Here is a 22,242-nt window from a genome sequence, read left to right as displayed (position 1 = left end):
ATGGCAGGATTGAAACAGAGGACCCCAAGCACAGCTCGTTTTTACTTAGTCAGCTTACGTTTACTTCAATTCATACTGCCACTACGGCTACGAGTTTCACACTTTGTGCATTATTCTGACACACGTCAGAATAATGCACGAATAATACACACACATGAATAATACACACATTTTCGTGTGTGTGTGTGTGTGTGTGTGTGCGTGCCGTTATCTATGTGTGCCGTTATCTATGCATACAACTTTCGACAACATTCTTCCCCCGGTATGCATTAAACATCGCCGAAGTCTCTATCCACCTGAACTGGTGGCTGCACTTAACCATAGCTCGTGAACACGGTAGTGCGAAACATGAGCATCACACACTATTAAGGTTATCATCTGTGCAGTGAGATTACACGTTGAGTGGAATGAATATAAAGACATTGCATTTAGTACTACGTATCACTTATTTAACAGCTTCATGATAGTATCACTACACATAAATTCCAAGCCGCGCGTTGAGTCTGCATAATTCTTACAGTATAGCAGAGAGAAGCCTATTAGAAGTCGATATTCTGTGCTGCATTTTTTTTTTGAGCAGTAGACAACAATCCCACTGAAACGAATTAGCGATTTTCTTAATTTTTTCGCCATTGTAGCACTAGTACTTTTCGATAACTCTCGCACTCCAAGATAGCATGCTTCCGACAGGCTTGAACGGGTGAAGCGTGTGAAAGAGTGTACCGCACATGCGTACAATTCGTCAACAGAATGACAATAGCAATGACAACAACAACAAAACTCGTGTCAGAAAGTTAATTTATTGTACATCAATATATGTTCGGCAATAATTTAACGAAGGACATTGACTATAAAAGTGACGTTCTGCGTAAGGCATTCATGGGGCATCGAAATTTTCTACAACTTCAGCATCACACATGACGTCTTCAAGTTTGAGGTCATGAATATAGCGGAATTTTGCCTGGCAGAGTCCGCTTTGCTGAAAAAAAAAAGAAAGAAAAAATAAATGGCAGAAAGACACGCGACAGAACGACGTGTGTAACGTTGCGTACTACCACACACACACACACACACACACACACACATGCACAAACACACACGCGCGCGCTAAGTACTTCAACAGGGCGAAAGAAATGAAAATTGGTCCCTATTGCTGGGTTTTGTCCGGGCAGCAGACCAAACACAGGAATAATAAAAAGGGAGAGAGAATAATAGCGAGAGAGTGGTCTTCACCTCGGGGCCCTCCGGCTTGCACTCTTCCTTGGTGTAGCCGGTAGAGCTGTCGCAGGAGCTCCTCACAACTGAGAACTCCAGCCTGGTGACAATCCCTCTCGACACCTGCAACACAGGCGAAGCGGGAGATGCAATAACTGCGTGTCCGTGACTATAAGGCGCAGTAGCGCACCCAGGATCTCTGCCAGGGGGGGGGGTTGACAGTTTGCCTTAGTTTGCCAATACCATCTAAACAGCACTAATTTCAATTTTTTCACGGGAAATTGTCAAAAAATTCGCTTTTTGCGCAAGTTTGCGAGTGTGCAGACGATTGTGTGTCTTACACCTTAGTTGCAGTACTCAAAGGCGCAAGGAAAGTAAAGGGGTTAAACAAAAAGGGTGGTTAACTCGGCCTTGGAGGGGAGTTACAATCCCCCCCCCCCCCCGTCGCTGCGCCATTGATAAGACGTTGAACAGGTGACGCCGGAAGTTCTAGATACAATAGTTTCTTCGTTAAAGGTACCCTAAAGGGACACAATAGGTTAGGGTAATTTGATCATTTACAGCTGTAGACTGTCAGACAGATGAGCCTTTCGGAGACAAGAGTTTCTGAAAGCTAGAAAGGTACCTATAAAGGAAATACTGGTGGTGGCACCGCCTTTATGATCCGGCCCCTACTCTATATTATGTCGACAATTTCGGCAGGGTTTGCCTTCTGGTATAGTCTCTGACAAATTCACTTCTGTCCAACTCTGATTATTTTATTGCGATAGCAATTATATGGACACTTCAAGCAGATTTCTGCCGTTGGCGTCGCCGTAGCCGTCGGCGTGAGGTTCTGTATAATGTCCAAGGGCGATAAAATCGTCGCCGCGCGCCGTGTGTGCGAGTGAAAGCGCGCGTGGGACGCGCGTGGGGGGCGACGCTTTGCTGCGGCACCAAATGCGTATCTTGCAACCGGGCGCAAGGGGAACTGGCGACGCAATATCCCACGCGAAAGGAGCAAAACGGGATGGCAGCGCGGGAGGGAGGGGGGCGGCGGCTGCTACTCTGCCAACAAATGCGCTCATGTACTTTGCGCTTTGCGCGTGGTTCTTTATTATGTTTGCACCGGTACTGGTTGCCGGTGTTGTTGCGTGCGACGTATCTTGCAAGCGTTCTCCTCACGGCTCTGACCTTTGTATGCGCTGTGCATTCGGCCGCTCAGTTTCCGTTGAAGAGATAGACCGCACGAATCTTCGCTCGCTGCGGCGGCTGCGCTTGCTGCCAGCGTTTTGACAATGGTTGTCTGCGGTCATCATGATGAGTGTGATCTATTCATGTGTGCTTGTGCGCGCTGACACGACGCTTGTTAATTCAGTTGGTAAGTGAATGTGTCCAACTTTATGCAGCCCATAACACTACTATCCCTACTCCGAATAGCTCATCTGCTACTTTGCTATCGCAATTGATGCTTCACTTTTCGGGCGAAACTGCGACATTTTTTTTTATTTAAGGCTTTTAGCTCAATTTGTCGGCTACCTTCAAGCCAAAAGCCGTTATCCGATAATCGTTGCGAGAACAAAACGACATCATCCGGGCAACCATTCAATACTTAAGATTGCGTTCTCTGTCCTCCAACCCTTTGTATCGGACCGCATTACATGCGCTAGTTACTTTCCGAACAAGTTACAAAAAATATTGCTTCCGATTTTTTTTTTCTAATATTTGTTCACAATATCACTCAAGCTGCAACTTCTAGTGCGCCGAAGTGTTATTTGTCATTTCCAACAGCGACGTTCAAAAGGCAGATAGAGAGGTTGCCTGTGCTCTTTTGAACGCCAGCGGTCCGCGAGTCGTGAGCGGTCTGCGACAAGAAGAAAAAAGTTGTCGCAGTTTCACCTGAAAGGTGAAGCATCAATTGCGATAGCAAATTTGAAGAGAGCTATAGGGAGTAATGATAGCAGCTTTATCAGCTGTATAAACTTGGACATGCAGCAGCACCGGCAACACGCACAACTGTTGTCGACGCCGTCGGCGTTTTGCCCGCGTTCGCTCAAAATGCGTGCGGCGTTGGTGACTGTTGCCGGAGCCTCTGATATAGATAGGCACTTGGTGCCGCAGCTAAATGTCGCCTCCGTTCCCTCCCCCTCCCCCCCACGGCCTTTCGTGCGTCGGAAGAAGGCACGTTTGCTCTACATATATGGTGATTGTAGAGGAGGAAAGAGACGCCTACTTCTGCAGCCCTTAAGGGAGCACAGAGCAGAACGCGCGTTTGTTCTCCGCCGTGCGTTCACTCCCCGTGAAAGCGCACGTCCCTCACGCCCTTTCACTCGCACATACAGCGTTCGGCGCGCGGCGACGATTTTATCTCCATTGACGTCATACGGAACCTCACGGCGACGGCGACGCCGACGGCAGAAATCTGCTTTTGAGTGTCCATATAATTGCTATCGCAATAAAAGTAGCGACAGACGCTGAGCACGCTGCGCTGTTGGAAGAAGAAAAGCGGTTGAAGGCGGCGTCACCAAAGGCAGCAATAGACGCCATGTGGTAGTCATTTCATGCTTACATCAGCTCTTGATTACGGCAGAGCCAGCTATTTCTTAATGGTGGTGTTCATAGGGAAAATATGCTCCGTAACGCGGAGATGCCGAAAACAGGTTCAGTCTGTTTTGTAGGTGGAGCTTGTACTTCTTTTAACACGAAAGTGTTTTATGCCGGGGTCCACCAAGACTTCACTGACGTATTTCCGTCACGGAAATACGTCATAGAACATAATACAAAGAAAGAAACCAGAAGAAAAAGTTTCACAAACATGCAAAATTTGGAAATCGAACCCACGACCTCTCGGTCCGCGACGATAGATCGCCGAGCGTTTAACCCATTGCGCCACAAACTTTTTTTTTTTTTTTTTAATGCCATTTCACAAACACAAACAAAATTGATCAGATACACATGTACATATTGTAAATACACCAGCCACAGCTCGGCTGGTGTATGTGGCTTAAAAATGTTTCACAGAAGCCAATTGATCCAATACAGGTAGCCATTCTGGGGGTTCACATTGGGCTCTGAACAAGTCTCGGGTGTAGATAACACTCTCAACAAAATAGTGTCTTGCTGAGTGAATTTGTATATGGGCATGCCTAACATCCATCCTGGTCTTCCATACGCTATGCATACAAAGCAACATTAGCATATCACTCGGCACTTCCCCTGTATCCGCACATGGAAGAAACCGGAGTCCAAAAGGGCTTAATGGCAATTCTTTTTTAAGAGTTCTTTGCAAGACATCCCACAGGAATACGGCATCGTGGCAGTCTAGAAAAATATGTTCTATTGTTTCCGGTTTCCTGCAGATTAAACAATTTACTGACCAAGGTACAAACAGACCTTTACTTTGTAACCATGGCTTGACAGGGAGAGTGTCGGTATGTATTTGAAAAAAGAATGTTTTAACTGAGGGCCTGATCGGCATTTTTTTAACACGCTTTAACACATCGCGTTCAGGACCTAGCTTGTACACAGCTCGATAGACAGGTGTTGGTAAGAATACATCAAGAATATCACAATACAAACGCTTTTTCGTAACATCAGACAAGTATTCATATGAAAACCTTGCCTTGAGCAAGCGTATAGACATTGCGCCACAAACGCATTCGCAGAGAGCTACACAGACGCGCCTTATATATCTAACACTCCTCCGTGTACCCGCGCTCTTGCTCGGGGCGGTGCCGCCGCCTACGAGCAGAAAAGAGAAGTACTGCATTATGACACTAACGCGCACCGACAGTGAACGCTTCGGTGGTCTCAGCACTACGACTATAGTGCCTAGAATATACTTACTAGTGTGCCGACCGCGGGCTTTCCGGTGGCACGGAGAATGATGCCTTCCGCCGGCGGCCACCAGACGGCGATAGCCGTACGGACCGTGCTATGCCGAGCGGCGTCTCTAGCCAACGCGCGCGTGTGCGACAGACGCCAATGGGCTGTCCCAGCCCGTTTCGTTCTGCGGAGCGTTGGTTGAGGTGCAAAGCGTAATCGAAAGAATATGATTTCGTTGCACTTACAAACGATCGTATGCACAGTTATCATTATAACGCTACACTATACGGGGTGTTTCTTCGAAAAATACGTTTCACTTTCGTGTTCTATACCGATTCCTATATAAGAGGGATCAACCACATTTTTTTGTTTAAGGCGACAATCATATAATATTCGCATTACACTTTCACTCAGGGCTATTGAGAGTGCAAGTAAGGAGGGAATGTTGGAGTGTCAAGGGGGGCTATATATAGCTGGTAGGAGAGTGTGATGCAGGCGACTCTCTTCATTGCTGTTGCCCTGATAGTAATGAGTCTATTTTCTCGGCTCGGAATCCCAGAAGAATACACACGCGGGAATAAGGATCACGTATCAGTTAACATCGGAAAGGTGATCATGTAACCACCTGATTTAACGGAACCTTCGCCCAATCCAAGAAGGTATTTCGTCGATACTCCGCGGGTATTCTAACAAGCGCCTCATGTAGTCCTTTTCGAAAAATGGCGTATTGTCATGTTACTTATTGTGCATTTCATAGTTTCGGGCTGCGTAAAGTCTTCCTTGGAGCTTGTATTAGATTGTAAGGTTTATCACTGCATATGTTAAAATACATGACAACAAATATGAGTTTAGCTGTTTCTCTACCTATAGTAAGGGACGGAGCCCACAACGTTAGAAAACTACAATTAGGTATACACTCGAAATCGCTAAATGAAGCCTACAACTGTATCGCCAGAGTGACGATATTTTGTAATGCTCTAGACCCAATAGCTAAGAAACTTCCCGAATCTTTCGAAGCTTGTGAAATAATTATCAAGTCATGAAAATACATTAGGACCGACGTTGAAATCTTCAGACCTATGTGCCAATAGCTGCGAAAAAATATTAAGGAGGTCGTATTCAGTTATTTGCTTGCCCGTAGCAATCTATTACATTGAAGTTTTGCCAAAGTCCGCTCGGAAAAAATGCACTTAACCCTAACCCAACTAATTGCAACAGCTCACGACTCTGCCACAGGACCACAGCCAAACAAATGCAATGTTCCTCCATTGCGCATAAGCGTTCAATCAAACCTCTCATCGAGTAATGGTCATAATATTTATTCACTCTTGCATGCTCCAACAATAACAAAATAGTTTTCACGGCACCAGTCTTCTAGAAGATGTGTTGTGCTTGAGATGTCGGTGTCGCTCTGCACTCTTTCTGGTTTACTACACGGCAGCGCAATGGTACGCTACTTATTTAAAATTATTGTTAACGGTATGCGTGGCTATTGTACAGTGCCAACAGAACTTTCGGTAGATGATTTCGTTGTACATAAAAGAGTTACACTAGATAATTGTACTGTTATACAAATTTACAAAAAAATGGTGGGGTAGTTGGGAAATGGCTGTAATTAAAGGTGAAATTTTTTTCATGTCTTTAAAAAAAAGTCGCAGTTTTGCCGAAAAGGCGAAGCATCGATCGCGGTATTAAATTAGTAGACGGCTAAACGAAGTAAGGATAGTAGTTTTATCGGCCGTATAAACTTGTAAACATAGGTTTACTAGCTAAAGTAACAAGCATGGTGTCACGCGCGCACATGAACACATCTTACTCAATGACCGCGGAAACTCGGTGTCAAAACGCTGTTATTGAGCAAGCGTGGCAGTAGCAGTGAGCGAATTGACCTTTGTGCTGCCTCACGCATCAACGCGAACTAAGCAGCGAGAACAGCGCATGGCGGATTCTGTCCCCGTCGCAGATGGGTTTCAAGATGGCGCGGCCTGCGCAGCAGCCCCTGGAGTAAAACGCGACCCCCTTCCCTCCCCTCCCCTCGGATCCTTCCGTGCGGCTTCTTCCCTGCTTTCCTCCCTTGCGCACGCGAGATTGAGCCGCCATCGTCGGCTCAACTTCGCACGCTTTCACTCGCACTTACAACATACGGCACCCGGCGACGATGTTATCGCCCCTTGGACTTTATATGGAACCTCACGGCAGCGCCGACGGCAACGGCAGAAATGCGCCTATAGTATCCAATGATTGTTGCCCCTTGAAAAAATCGAGTAAAAACCCTTATTTCAGTTAAGCGACCGCCGCAGCAATGTTCTCTTTAGTAATTTTTTTGGCAAACCGTAGGGCTCTAGCAGTTGAGAGTGATCCAGGGTTGCTTGAGCCCTGTAAAGCCTAAACGAAGTTCCATATCAAAGAAAATTAGTACGTTTACAGCAAAGCTGTATATGGCTACGTTCGGACGAAAAGTGCGTGCGCTGACCTATGCACTGTTTCAGTAGTTCCGTGCAGCACTGTGGAAGGTACAGGTCTCTTCGACCAATCAGGAGTGCGAACACATCTTAAATGTGTCCTTCCTCTCTACGTCGTCTGCTAGCAGCTAGCGCTGCAGCGCGCGCGCAAGCATCTTCAAAGACTATTCCCCTTATCAATCTCTCTCGACATGGTGCAACGTTACGTTAGTCGTATTTGGCGACTCGTCGCGTCCAAGTGACATTATTAGCCTTTATTACTATAAGTTACGGACGCAGTGTTCTCGCTGGGCGTGCAGAATCGCAGCGCGCATGCCTGCCGCACTTGCGCTCCGGTGACTCGTTGCTCGCGCTTGGCGGCTCGCGCACCGGCGGCTCAACGTCAATGCAACGCGATGAATGACCTTGCGAGACATGCCGTTGTAGAGCTTTCGCTCTAAAACGAAGAACGATCACCTAAAAAAAATCGCTGCTCTAACATGCAGAGAAGCTTTCAAGTACACATGTTCCGACTAGCCCACTTGTTAAGGCCTTTAAAACAAGCAACGGGTTCCGCACACTGGCCCATCTCGCTTCGCAGGAATGTGCGCTCGATGGTCCCGTAACCTTGACTCTGCTGCACGGAACTACGGAAACAAGAGTATATGCGTCGATAGGGTGTTTAGAAAAAAGTGGCGTCGACAAAATTGAATCCATAGTAGCCTATGTATGTAGGTTCCTTACCACAAGTGTCAAAACCAGTGATAGATGGCCATTACGTCCCAGTCCACCTACGAATCCATCAATTAAGGTGGATGAAGGAGGATTAAGGTGCATTAGGGTGGATTAAGCCTGATTAAGGCCTATTAAGGTGTATTAAGGAGGATTAGGGTTGGTTAACGTAGATTACGGTCGACTGAGGTGGATTAAGGTGGATGAGGGAGGATTAAGGTGGATTAAGGAGGGCGTGTATAGGCTGTTTCACATGGCGCGATTTTCACACAGCGACACAGCGAATTCCGTCGCTCAGCGACCGCCGCGACGTCGCGAACTCTCCGCGACGGGATTCCAACATGTTGGAATCTCCGTCGCTGAGTCGCAGCGATCGGCGCGATGTGGGCGGAGCAACGTGACGTAACAGCAAGCGCCGTCTTAATAGGCGCTCTCCTGTTTTACCGCGTGTTGGAAGCTGAGCGAAGCAATGTCGCGCACCAGTTTCAATGACGTTTTAACTGAGCGTACCCACCAGCGCGCTTCATAAACAAATTTTGGTTTCTCCTGCTCACACAATTCGTTTAAACAGAGACGCCGCACGCTATCCAGGTCAGGAGCAGGCGCCGCCTTCACGTACCCACTTGATCGTCACCGTCGTGAACCTCTTTATCGCTACAAATTGTGCAAGGTGCTTGCACACTCAATGGCCGCTTCTTCTGCAGAAGCATATACTTCTCCAGGAGAAGAGTTGTGGCTTCGATATATTACCGCAACAACGGGGTACTAAACGAAACCACCCCACCGACGCCGCACTAACCAGGCGCTCATACTTGCGATATTGTGCAGCGTTTCACTCGCCGCGGCTGCGGACTAAGCGGTCGTAAAGTCTCAACGCTTTTAAACATTAAAAAAATGGTGTACTCATTCTATTTTCAAATAATAATAAGAAAATTTTATTATATGGCGAGTTTCCACGTTGTTTTTATTTAGCGATGCAGGCTTGGGTGCTTCGTGAGCAGGGAGCGACCTTCGGTGTCGCTGCGACGGAAATCGCGATGTCACAGACGCATGTGAAAGCTGTCGGTGAAAATCGCTCTACGACGTGCGCGGCAGAACGATTTTTTTGCCATAATTGCGCCATGTGAAACAGCCCTAAGAGTGGGGTTGAAGATTGATATGCAGAAGACAAAGATAATGTTCAATAACCCGGCAAGGGAAGAAGAGTTCAGGATCGCCAGTCAGACTCTGGAGTCTGTAAAGGAGTTCGTTTATCTAGGTCAATTACTCACAGGGGACCCTGACTATGAGAAAGAAATTTACAGAAGAATAAAATTGGGTTGGAGTGCATACGGCAGGCATGGCCAAATCCTGACTGGGAGAGTGCATACGGCAGGCATTACCAAATCCTGACTGGAAGCTTACCACTGTCGTTGAAAAGAAAAGTGTGCAATCATTGCATTCTGCCGCTGCTAACATATGGGGCAGAAACTTGGAGGTTAACAAAGTAGCTCGAGAACAAGTTAAGGACCGCACAAAGAGCGATGGAGCGAAAAAAAAAAAATGTCACAGTTTCGCCCTAAGGGCGAAGCAATGAATGCGATAGCAACACAGCACTGTCATCCGAAGTAAGGTGAGCGGCTTTGGTAGCAATATGAATTGTAGTAAACAGGAGCTGATTAAGTAAGCGGGTGTGCTGCGGCGTAAGTAGACCGACATGAAGAGAGACTCGATGACCACGAGAAGGCGCGTGTGAAACGGTGGTGTTGATGAGAAGCGCTTCCCGTGGGCAGCGCGTGCGAAGGGACACACCTGTAGCGCTGCACTGCCGATCCGGGCAGCATTGCATGTGTAGCGTGCGTTGGAAAATGTGGCCCGACTATTACTAACTGAATGAACAAGCGTGGTGTGAGCGCGCACAAACAAACATGAATAGATCACACTGAATGACTGCAGACGACGACTGTCAAAACGCTGGCAGGAAGCGCATACGCCGTAGCGGGCGAAGGTACGTGCGGTCTATCGCTCGCTTCAACGGAAACTGAGCGGCGAATGCACAGCGCATACAAAGGTCAGAGCCGTGTGGAGATAAGAGACGGTGCGGGTGAGCGACGAGTGCGGTTGTTGGCAGAGTAGAAGTGCAGACTAGAAGTGAATTAAGGTCGATGAAGGTGGATTAGGGTGTCTTTGCTTTGATGCTTTATTGCATATATATATATATATATATATATATATATATATATAATGTAGTCATTTTAGAACACATAACAGTCCTTCAGAGTGGAAGGGCACTAAGTTAATGAATTACTGTTTCGTTTCCGCAACTTTCGAATAGTAAAAACTCGCTCCAGCGTACCAGGACACTAACATAGAGTAAGTGCTGCATTTTCCGTGCCTAAATAAAGTTTATGAGGTATAAAACGTAGCGTAGCATATATGATACGTCAAGCATTAGAGGGTGCTACGTGCTTATCAGCCGACACTGCATGTGGCACCAATGTCACCTGATTCGCCGCTTGGATGATATCGAGGATGGTGTCGCGATTGCCAGCTCGCGGAAAATGAGAGCCGTTGGCCAGGGCAAGGTGGGCCAGGTTTCGGTACACCTCGGCGTCCAGCCATCGTGCCGGAACGAACACGCAGGCGTCCGAACTGCGGTTTCGGACCGATTCCTCGACGCACCCGCGGAAGAAATTGTCCGAAGCCGACGCGACAAGACACTGGAGCAGAAGGTGCACGACCGAATTGAGCATAGCCGTCCTTCCACTTCTCTGGACAGAAAAAAAAAAGACAGGCAGAGAGAATTTTGGCAGAAACCATCTCACGAAGCCCGTCGACGTTGATGCTGCTTCAGCATCCACAACCCCGTTTTCATGCATGCATGCACTTTTGTGCTTTCAGCTGCGTTCACGCCAATACCTTAGACAAACTTGCCCAAATAGCTATCTTTATAGAGTGAATTGCTGTATTTCCGTGGGAAAAGAAGTTTAAAGAACAGAGAAAAAGTTGCCTGCCAATTGTAGACACGAATAGTAATGCTGTGTTTTCACCCATTGCAAAGTTAGCGTCTGCGATTAAACGTGGAACGCGCTGAAATGGTACCGAGCAAGCAGATCAATAATGTGTTTCGGAAGTTTTTTACAACACCAGTTTTCATAAGTAAAAATAATAACGATAGGCAATATATTTATTTTACATGGCTTACACAAGCTATCGCGCGCGAAAGGCTAAATATACAAAGTAGTTTAGTTAATATACAGTGAATAAAACGTAAGAGAACATCAGAGTATACATAATAGATAAAACAACAAATAAGAAACTACACAAGCGAGATGCACACATTATGAGACCTAACTTTTCATATCTATCTTATCTTTTAATAAGCACATGATACACTGCGAGCTCCTTGTTATAGAGTAGCGCAGGATAATAAAAATAGAGGGCAAGACGCAACATGTTAAAATGCATAAACTATGCTAGATGCCGGTACCACGTATATTACGTACATAAGCGGTGTTTTGGTGTTACTGCGTCAAAAAAGTGAATACTGCAGCCAAATAAAGTTATGGAAGGCCTTTGGATGAGATAACTGACCCGGTGTGGAAAGATGATATTAACAAGTATGTTGACCTTGAATCTATAGCCTATGCATTTAAGAGGCATGAGTAAATGATGCGATACAGCCCTACCTAAGCGTGTAATATCGCTGATATAATATGTGAAACATGCTAATCCTGGTCATTTTCCTGCCTCTTACGATAACTGTGATGCCAAAGGTTTGCTTCATTTTGCTGAATGGTAATACTACGAAGGGAACACTCCTATACTCTTTTGGAAACGTTAACTACTAATACTTGTCAAGTATGCTACATTAACACTGTACTCGTATATTCTAAGTCTCGTCAGACATAATTGGTGCCTAGCTTTGTCTTTAGAGGAGAGGGTGTGAGAGAAATGCGCTTTATGTTAGGTCCTACAGGACGCTGTGTGGTGGCATGGTACGACGTTTCAGTGATAGGACGGTTGGTATTTGGCTCGGGTAGCAGAAAAACACCAGACACTTTATGACAATTCATTGATTCCTCTCAACACTATGGCACATCGCTATGTTGTGCATCATAGGTCTGAAAGTAGGCGGCAGATGAAATATGGAAAGGAAAAAGCTTTCGTAAACCTTACCGTGTTGACTTTTCTTCTTTATCCTCGCTTTCTTCATTCGGCAAGAACAGGTGCATGAAACTAAAAAAAAATTTCCTGAACAGCCACGAATACACCTTGGTGTTACGGCAAGGGCAAGGAGTAATATATTCAATTATTAAAAAAATATCCCTGGTTGCACTATAGTTTGCACAGTTTGCACATCCATCCATCCATCCTGGTTGCATTCGTGTGTGATCGATGAGCCTTTCGAGTGCAAAATGAGAAAAGCCGAGGAAGAAGAAGGCAGCCCGAAGAACACGAAATCTGGACACATGTATCAATGCACATATATAGATAGGCGCAGGTAAGACAATAACCCCGAAACTTGAACCTATTGAATTACAACCCATAATGACACAAGAAAGAGGCAGCAAGTTCTACGCATACATCAAGGCTGTTCGGACTCTCTTGCAGGAAACGAAAATACAGGGTATGTTCTTAAGACCATATTTTCATAAAAATGTTATATGCATGCTAGATAATTTATTCGGTGAGGCGGACATTGCCGGTAATAACGTGCCAGAATACCAATTAAGAAACATTTTTGCGAATTTTATTGAAACCTTGTGGGCAGTTCTAATGATAGTCACATCTTAATGCACCGCCATTCTTCCTAATCTTGAAAACAGCACCTCATTCATGAAATTGCTAATCGAACTTCAACGCTAAATCCAGGCGATGTCGAAACCGAGCTCAACGTGAGCGTAGAAAAGGTAGCCCCGCTATCATATCTGAATGATGTCTCATGGAAACGCCCCGTGACGAAAAACGCGGCGAAATTTGAAATTGGACGTCGAAGCTAGTCACGGAAGATATTTTTCTTGAAATCTGAAGCGACTTCTTATATCAGCATCCGTCGCGACGTGCCATTGTTCAAACATCGTCATGGGGTGTTTTTGTCTGACGTAGCTGCCGCGCCTGCTCGCGGTTTTCATGTTGCTTGCTTTGAAATTCAGTGACGAATATCTCTTATTAGGCGCAATTTTAAAGCTAAGGTTTGTTGCCGCGTTTGAGGCACTTTTTTGTACGTCTGTGGCCTATAATACCGAACACGTTTAACGGGATGGTGGCGCCTCTAGGAACGGTGTGACGAAGGAGTAGTTTGCGAGGACAACGAAGTAACACGAAGCGGCGCCTCAGAAATAACCGCGATCAGATATCGGAATTTTTCAATTCGTAGAGATATAATTGAAACAATAACATCATGGACTGAATTTCAACACCTAAAATTTCCGTGGAAAATACATTGGTGTCCATCAAGACAATCGGAAGTAATAATCACAAAATTACGCTGCCGTGTCCCACCATTAAACCTATATTTACACAGGGCTGGTCTGGCGATATCGCCGCTGTGTCCATTCTGTCTAGAAATGGAAACCATAGAACACTACTTTTTAATATGTCGCCGGTATAAATTACAAAGAAAAATACTTCTTGAAATTCCGCTCGCCAAATTAGGGGTAAATTTAACATCAGAAATAGTACTCTCTTTCGGTGCCTCGGTATTTGGCTTTAGCCACAGGGACGTATTTGATGCCGTTTGTAGTTTCATTCAATCAACTAAACGAATAAAATTTTAAATCCATACTTTTACAACTAGAGATATAGCGTGACATTTATATTATAAAACGTGCAGTATAGGAAAATTATTGTCTGTTCTGATTACTAAATTGCACTGTAACAGTAGTTTCAAAAACCGTATCTAAAAGTTCAGGTGCCCAATTCTTGGCCAATCCCCCGGAGTGGGTACGAGCCATGTGCTGAGGATATCATCATCATCATCATCATCATCATCATCATCATCGGCGCCTCCAGTTCCCAGCAGCGAGCAAAGTTAATTCATATTTGTAGGTGACGGTGCCTTGGTTATCGCCTTGATAGATGACGTCAGTGGTAATAACCCTATAGCGCTGACAACATGGCCTAGAAAAGTCAACTCGGCGACGTCAAAAACACATTTATGATTAAGCCTAAGGCCAGCATGAGAGAGCCGTTTCAAAACCGCGCGCAAATTGACCAAGTGATCCTATCGGGAGCGTCCATGCACGATTATGTCGTCAATGTAAAACAAGACGCATTTGCATCCTTTGAGGATCGTACGCATCATCTACTGAAACGCTGACGGTGCCGATGCCAGTCCGAAGCAACCCCTCCTGAAGCGCGGAATAGTCCGTCGTGCGTTATAAACGTCGTAAGATCACGACTTTCTGGACTTAGTGGTAACTGATGATATGCAGAAGCTAAATCTAGCTTGGAGAATCGCTGTGCACCAGCCAAGCTGTTCAAAAGTTCCCCAGTTTGTGGCAGGGGAAAACTGTCCACTACTATAGCTTTGTTTGGCTCTCGTATAGGTCTACGCACATGCGAATCGAGCCATCCTTTTTTCGGGCTACGACAATTGGTGAGACCCACTCTAAAGAGTCGATGCGATCAATGATGTCCTCAGCTTCTAATTTTTGTACTTCTGCCGAGACATGCCGATGAATGACGAGTGGTAGTCGTCTCAGCTTGCTGGCCACTGGTTGAACCGACGTTTGAACTCTGACCTTGTGAGTGAAACCCTTGACAGTTCCTAGCTGTATTTCAAACAAGTGCTCTAACTCGGAACGTAATTCAGGAGGTAGCACAGGAGTTTCTTGTGTCATTAGCAGACACCTGAGCGGCGACCCTTGAATCTTCATATCCAGAGCCGCGAAATGTAGCGGGAGCAATGAAAGATCCTTTTATAGGAATTGCTGACTTAGAATAATCGAGGAGCTGGACGGATGTTGATTTCAGAGGAAATGCAGTAGCAAAATGCCGTTGGTAAAGTTCTTCGGCTAGGATTGAAACCGATGATCCAGTGTCAATCAGAAACGACACGGAAATTCCTTCACTTTCCAACACTGCATAAATTCCCTTCTTACGGCTCCAGATGTGACAAATATTTGTGTGATCATCCGGGTCAGCTGTATCTTTGTCGTCTTCCACGACATGCTGAACTTTTTTGTCATACTTTCGGAGAGACTTACAGACCTTTTCCAAATGGCCAATATTTTCACATTTACGACACATGTGTTCTAGCTTTGTAGAGAGGGCTATTCGCAAGATGGTTTAAAGAACCACAACGATAACATTCTTGCTCTTGCAAAGCTCGACGACTTTCACTTTTCTTCTTATAGCATGTGCACGAGCCACAGTGCTTTTCATTCATCTTTGAAGTGTTTTTGTCATTAACGTGATGCACTTGTGCTTTGTGTCGTGCAAGTTCTCTCGCTTCTCTTGTCGCTTGATCATGGTGTCTCACAATGGTAAGGGCCCGAGAAAGCGTAAGAGACTCTTCCAGTAGGAGACGTTCACGCAAATATTCCCTAGTAGTTTTTTTCTATGGGCTGGTCGCGTATAATATCGTCCGCCAAGTCACCGAAATTGCATACTCCAACGAGACTTCGTAGCACGGTGACGTAATCGACCGCAGTCTCACTTGGGCCTGCATGTGCACGTCGACGGAAACGGTGACGCGCTGCAGTGACGTTAACAGAGCTCTTGTAGTGGTCTTTAATAAAATTAAAGGTGCCGCAACATGCTCGTCCTCTGGTGTCAGTTTATAATTATAACTGATAATAGAGGGCGCAATGTGAATATGAACACGAGAAACTGCGCTCTCAGGTAACATTTTAACGCTGCTTCTAAACCTCTCCCACCGACACAGAGTGCCATTTTGTAATGCTTATGTGACGTCAGGCAATTAAGGGCCCATAGTCGTGTCGCCTGCTTTGAAACAGCTGAAGGCCACATGCAATCGTGCAGCAAAGGCATAAGCCGTCGTATGGTGTCAGCAATTTCTACACTCGCGCGACAAAAGCAGCAGCAAGCCGCCGAGACGCACATGAAACATTAAAACGGTGCATGGCAGCCATGACTTACTTCCAGCGCCTGCAATCACTTCTGGAGCTTGCAGTACAGAAAAACAGAGCCTTCGAGACTCGTTTTTGTTAAGCGAGAGAGTTATTTTTGGGGGCGTCAGTACATTTCCTTATGACTTGGTGTCACTCAGATTTTGGCAACTTGCTGTGGGGCGCGTACGATTTAACGTGAAATCCATAATTGAAGCTAGATTATTTGGTGTGATGGCCTCCAAGTTGTCGCCTCGGAGCAGTACGAAAAACTGGCGAAAGCGCAGATGCTAAAAAAAAAAAAAAAATAATCGTGCGCAGCTACATTAAGGGAATTGTTGCATTGATACGTGAAGGACACTCCCATCTTCTCAAGGCACTAGTTGAGTAAAGTTGAGTAAAAGTATGGATGCTTCACGGGCTGAATCAGTAGAGCGTCTGACCTTTGTGCTGGGGGCATACCCTCGTTCAAATTGGAAGAACATTTGTTTTTTCATAAGACCTTTCACAAGGCATTTTAGTAGTGGTTGGAAGAGGCAGACAAGTCGTCATATTTATAAGTTCAAAGCTCTCTAAAGTACGATGTACAGACAGTAGGCTGGGAATTCAGAGAAGCACCGGAGCTCACTCTGTGACGCGACAGCGGCAGGGGCCGACGTCAGTGCAGCCTAGTATATGAACGCGCAGGTACTGGTAATGATTGTTGCTGCTAACGTGTTGGGCAAAAGAGGATTGACGTCCCGGCCGCTGGCGACAAGTTTTGCATTCCATGAATGGCACTCGGGTAACCAAGTGGTTAGGGTATGAGATAAATTCCCACGCCAGGAATAATGCTAGCAACAGCGTGACGTCTCCGTCGAGATAATACGCCGAGAGTGACGGGCATATTGATCGCAGATGTGGATAGACTAGTGCAGAGAAACAAGCAGTACAATTATTATTATTCCATATACGGCCTACACACAAGCTCTATTGAAGTCAAGGAATATATAATTAACGCTTCGCCAAAGAAACGCTGGTGCGTGTGCTTGCATTTTGGTGCCATGATGCCGGATGGTCAGTTTTTCGACCCACGAGCCATCTAAGGCATTCGCCGTAATAATGCGGATTTCGAGAGATGCGGCTGCAGCTTTAGCACATGTCTTCGGCTACCCGAAGTTTTGCCACTGAAGCTTGTAATAAAAGACACTCCGACCCACCCGGCCATCTTCAATTTGGCGACCTCGGACGCCAGCTGCATGGCGCCTCTCGTCTGAAGACACCGCCAATTCCGACTATCTGGCTCCTCAAGCTGGAGGTGGGATTTTACCCAAGTGGTATCGCATCGCAACTGAACCGTTGTCCCATCCCATGCTACCGCCTCCTGTTCGACGCCGTAATCTCTCCGATTCCTGGAAACAAGCTTATGCGCTGCGGCGTTCACGCTATATAGTTGTGCGTAAAGCGGCCCGTTGTCGTGAAATACGAGTTCTACGTACGCACTTTCGCCTGGCAACGAGTTTAGTTGATTCATATTGACGGACAGTAAATGATGGTGACATAGATTAAGCAAACAGAAGAACCATACCAGGTATTCACAGCTCGGTACTAAATCTCATCGTCTATCACACGCAGATATTATTGAAACAACCAGGAAGGTGCGGAAGAAGAGCTACGCGCATAGTAAAATCATGTGACAATATGTTGAACGAAAACTTATTCAAATCAGTGCAAAACACTTATGGCACTAAGGCGTCTTCCTGAATGCCACATATGAACACTTGATGTGGTACCTAAAGCGCAGCATTCTAGTGCACGCACTACTAGGCCGCACCTCAGCGACGTGGCTGCGACGTGACGTGTTCAATCACGCACGCACTAGGCACACCTTTAGTAAGCCAGAACCGTGGAGCAGTCGCGGCTTCAGGGAAGCGTCCTCATTTCGCGCGCCGTAGGCCCGGGTTCGATTCCCACCCAGGCCAAAATGTTCAACATTTTCTTTTCAAAGCCACTAATTTACTTTGTTTACAGGAACCTACCTGAGAAATGCGACGCCGATCCGAGAATTTCTTGCGGCGTCGGCCGTTTCTTTCGTCACGAGGTGGTTTAGCCAGAGCCACTGCCAAGGGCACCGCCAACGTAGACACGTAAGGCGATACTATTGGCTGCAGGAAGACAACGCCCACGAAGCCACCCACCATTTTTTGGGGGGCTAGCCCAGCTTTACCGCCGCAGATTATTGCCATGATAGGGTGCGGTGGTGGCGTATGGGCGCTCAGCCAACGTTTCCTCGAAAGCACCAACCAAAAAAATCTGGTGCACTTTAATCCATGGCCTCGTGCTACCTTGCCCGAGTGCCATGGAAATTAGTGGGGACGCCCCCGTGTGATTTAGATGTCGCCGCTATTGTGACGTTGAGCACGGACTGCAACTTTTTTTAGGTGCGAGCTATTCAGCACGACAGCAGAAGCACCTATAGCGAGCAGCCACGATCACGAAACTCCACGAGGGTTTGCCAAGAAAGCGTCGCTTCAAATAAATAACCTAGTGAATGCAACTGTCCAGATGGAAGATACAAATGCTCGGGTTGTGTTGTCAGGAATCGCTGTCGTCATTGGTGCGCCGAAAAGTGGTTAGCGGTCGAGGGTCACCGCAAACGTGTGATCAGCTCAAATTGGCACATTGACATTACACAGTGACTACAGTGATTGTGACCTTTATTCAATGCGCAGTGTTATGTTGAAGCTGCACATGAATGCTCGCCACGTTGTACAGGCGAAATAATATCTTACGGTGGCAGGATAAAAAGCTTGAAGTGGCATTACTCCTAGATGCGTGGACTACAGTTGACATGATCAAGCATCAGGGAATCATGGTACAGGAACCGTGCCTGGCACAGTCCATTAACCTGTAACGAGAAGGATAGTGTCCATGTAACAAGTGTAATCAGGAACACAAAGTAAGTGCTGAAAAAAATTGTTTTTGTACGTTCAGTCTCTAATTGCAACTGAGTGCGACCAAGTTTTCGCAAGACATATTCATAAAGATTAAAAATTTAGTCTTCCAAGCCTAATTCTGAATTTATTCTTAAACACCAAGGACGGGAGTACTAAGAAACTAGTAAACGCGGTGGTTTAGAACCCCCGTCGCCAGCAAAATAAACCATTTACAGCTACCGGTTCAGTTACTTTTCAGTGCAGTAAACGTTTACCGGGAACACATTGTGAAACAGGAGATATTGATTTGTATTCGTCTGATGACAGATTTGTGCAGACGTTGCTCGTAGTACTTGTGCGATGTTGGGTTGTCGAAATTCTCGGCGGTCACTGTCACGCGATCGCCGAGCCAGCAGAGTAATCCTCCAAATCACGCCTAGGATCGCTGTTATCACGGTTGCGTAATCATGTTGCTATTTTCATATCTAGCGCGTTTTATTTATACAGCTGAAAAAGAAAACCGCGGGACTAAGCTCACCGAGCACAACTATTGAGTACAATTTGCGCTCTTTGTCCGGGAATTGAAAAGTGCGGTAATTATTACGAATTATCGATGGTTCAAATATGAAAATACTCCCGATTTCCGCCGGCGACTGCTCACCGAATACCGTTAGCTGCGTTTCTCGCATATTCTATAAATTATATTTAGGAGCTTGGCAAACGTTACATGGGACACGCCGTATAAAAGTAACTGCTCTCTCGCTACACATATACGACCGGTATGATTCGCAGTTGACGATATTCCAGTATTGAGTATAGCCACACATGCATATACCTCACTTCCAATTGGCGGACACTCGTCTTCGGAATAGGCAACTGACCTGCTGCAGGCGCTCTCGGCGGTCGTGAACTCTACTCTGATTATGACGATGCCTTTGGACAGCTGCATCGAATGGGTAAAAGATGAATAGGAGTGCATCAGCCAATGTCACCGTATAGCGTCGTACATATATATTACTACACATACTACAGGTACTTATCGAAGCCATGACGTATAATCAGTGACGCTCGGCGGTAGAAGAAAATGACACACGAACAGATTGAGGAAAGACAAATTGACATCAGGTGGGCCGGACGAAACTGAAAATCTAGTTTGAATGCGGAAAACGAGTGACATACCTACAATGCCATCGACGCACGCAAGGAATGCGAGAATCAAATTCAATCCTAACGTAGACACGTACGGAAAGGAAGAAAAAGTCATAGGGTGCGGTGGAACGAATTACGCGCTTCCCACACCTTCGAAATCTAAATTGACATTTCGAACGGCTAAACAGCACCCTAAGTTTGTCAATTGAAGTATGACAATTTCACGCTCGAAAAAACACATTTATGTAGCTCGTATTGAGCAACAGAAAGCTGTATCGGGAGTTTTTCATGTTGCTCTACAATCTTCTCATTGACACTTTGATAATTAGGACAGTAATTCTTGAGTTAGATAATTAAAACAATTACCTAATTAAATGTAACGAAAAAATTACTGGCGGCTACTCCACTGTACTGGAAACAATACGCTCTAGGTTTGCTTCGCGTAGTGCCATTCCTCTTTTTTAAAATTCTGCTGCGTGATAGCTGGGACACCCTGTATAAAAACACAAAGACTTACCGTGGTCGCTTAGTACCTTTGGCGTTGCGCTGCTGAGCACGAGGTCGTGGGAATAAATCCCGGCCGCATTTCGTCGGGTTCGAAATGCAAGAACCCCCGTGTGCCGTTGCGTTGGGTGTGCGTTAAGGAACCCCAGGTGGTCAAAGTTATTTCGGAGTCCCCCATTACGGCGTGCCTCATAACCATCATCCTGGTTTTGGCGCGCGAAACCCCAGAATTAAATTTTTTAATCGGAAACCCAAAGCTCTTCAAGGAGTGCGCCCGCCAGGGGAGCATCGGAGCTCATTTCGTTCTGCGACCGTGGCAGTGGCTGACGTCAGAGCAGCCACGAATTGAAAACACGGGTATAAGTAATTTAATAGTGAAATATATACTTGTATGACACCTCATTGTGGACGCCCGCCGTCTATGGGAACTTTTGTCCTCGAGGAATGGTACTGGCGTAATCGAGAGGCTAAGGTGGAACGAAGATGTGCACGTCTGAAATGACCACAGCAGTAGCAACGCGCAAGTCTACCTGCGACGAAACGGTAAGGCTGCCGTCGACACGTATGCAGAAAGGAGACGGGAATCTTGAAAGGGATTTTCGATCGACTAGTCAATAGAAACAAAACATAACTCGAGCGTCGTTCGACAATATGTGGACTTTACATGCGCTTGAATGAAGACCAGAACTAGATTAGGTGGCCCACCTTCACCTGCTTTTGCAGAATTGTTATAAGTAGAGGGAGGTGGTGTGTGAGTTGTATACTTGCGGCAGCCCTATGGCCTTCACCTCGGAGCACAGGTCGCGCTCCGAGGTGAAATATGCTCTCAATTGACTTCTTCCTCCGGTGCTTTCGAGAAGTGGCATCATGTGTGGGCGGCTTAAATGTCCTGTGCGCTTACGGTTTCATGTTTATGTAATACTTCTGCACCATATTTCCCTTTATGGCGTTCTACTTCATAGTTAAACTTTTATATTCTATCACTCGTACATGAGCTATGAACGGCAAACAAGCGTACGAAAACTAATTATTAAGACGATGGCAACAGGCGTCAGTGAAATGTGCTCAAATTTGATCTGCTGTTTTCGCATTATTTTCCTAAAGCCTGATGCAGGCTGTTCTATTCGTACCGGATTGACAATGCCAGCAAACATCTCATAGTTTCATTGCCGGTTGCCACGTTGCCCGATGGCTACGTTTAGCTTCCAGTCCACATGACACCACGCGGGTTGCGCTAAGACAACAAGGAAGTGAAATATAGCCAATTGTTCGCCAATGTACTCGAAGTATACTACTTTTCGCGTCAGAATGTACGTGAGAATGCGCTTCTTCAATTACGCCCACCGCATCTGTGCAGGCTCCCGTGGAACTCCGAGACCAGAAGGGACGTCACCAGTTACGTCACACTTAAACCAGGGGTACCCACTC

General features: G+C 46.1%; 1 protein-coding gene across 1 annotated transcript; it reads right to left on the bottom strand.

Annotated features, from left to right (window-relative positions):
* Positions 1–787: 787 nt before the first annotated feature.
* On the bottom strand, positions 788–12,368 carry LOC119434661 (uncharacterized). The gene is made up of 4 exons (XM_037701756.2): positions 12,351–12,368; positions 10,676–10,942; positions 1,234–1,338; positions 788–979 (listed from the first exon to the last, which is right to left on the bottom strand). Exons 2-4 carry the CDS (start codon positions 10,922–10,924, stop codon positions 878–880), a joined length of 456 nt encoding a protein of 151 aa, XP_037557684.1. The 5' UTR covers positions 10,925–10,942; positions 12,351–12,368; the 3' UTR covers positions 788–877.
* Positions 12,369–22,242: the final 9,874 nt, after the last annotated feature.

The sequence above is a fragment of the Dermacentor silvarum genome, unplaced genomic scaffold (assembly GCF_013339745.2).
Source record: "Dermacentor silvarum isolate Dsil-2018 unplaced genomic scaffold, BIME_Dsil_1.4 Seq15, whole genome shotgun sequence".
Taxonomy (NCBI): domain Eukaryota; kingdom Metazoa; phylum Arthropoda; class Arachnida; order Ixodida; family Ixodidae; genus Dermacentor; species Dermacentor silvarum.
This window is presented reverse-complemented; position numbering and strand designations above follow the sequence as displayed.

Coding starts and splice junctions, on each gene's coding strand:
- LOC119434661 (XM_037701756.2), bottom strand. CDS start 10,924: ATGCTCAATTCGGTCGTGCACCTTCTGCTCCAGTGTCTTGTCGCGTCG. Junction 1,339..10,675: donor TCATCCAAGCGGCGAATCAG/GTGACATTGGTG, acceptor CCTGTGTTGCAG/GTGTCGAGAGGGATTGTCAC. Junction 980..1,233: donor GCAAGCCGGAGGGCCCCGAG/GTGAAGACCACT, acceptor TTTTTTTTTCAG/CAAAGCGGACTCTGCCAGGC.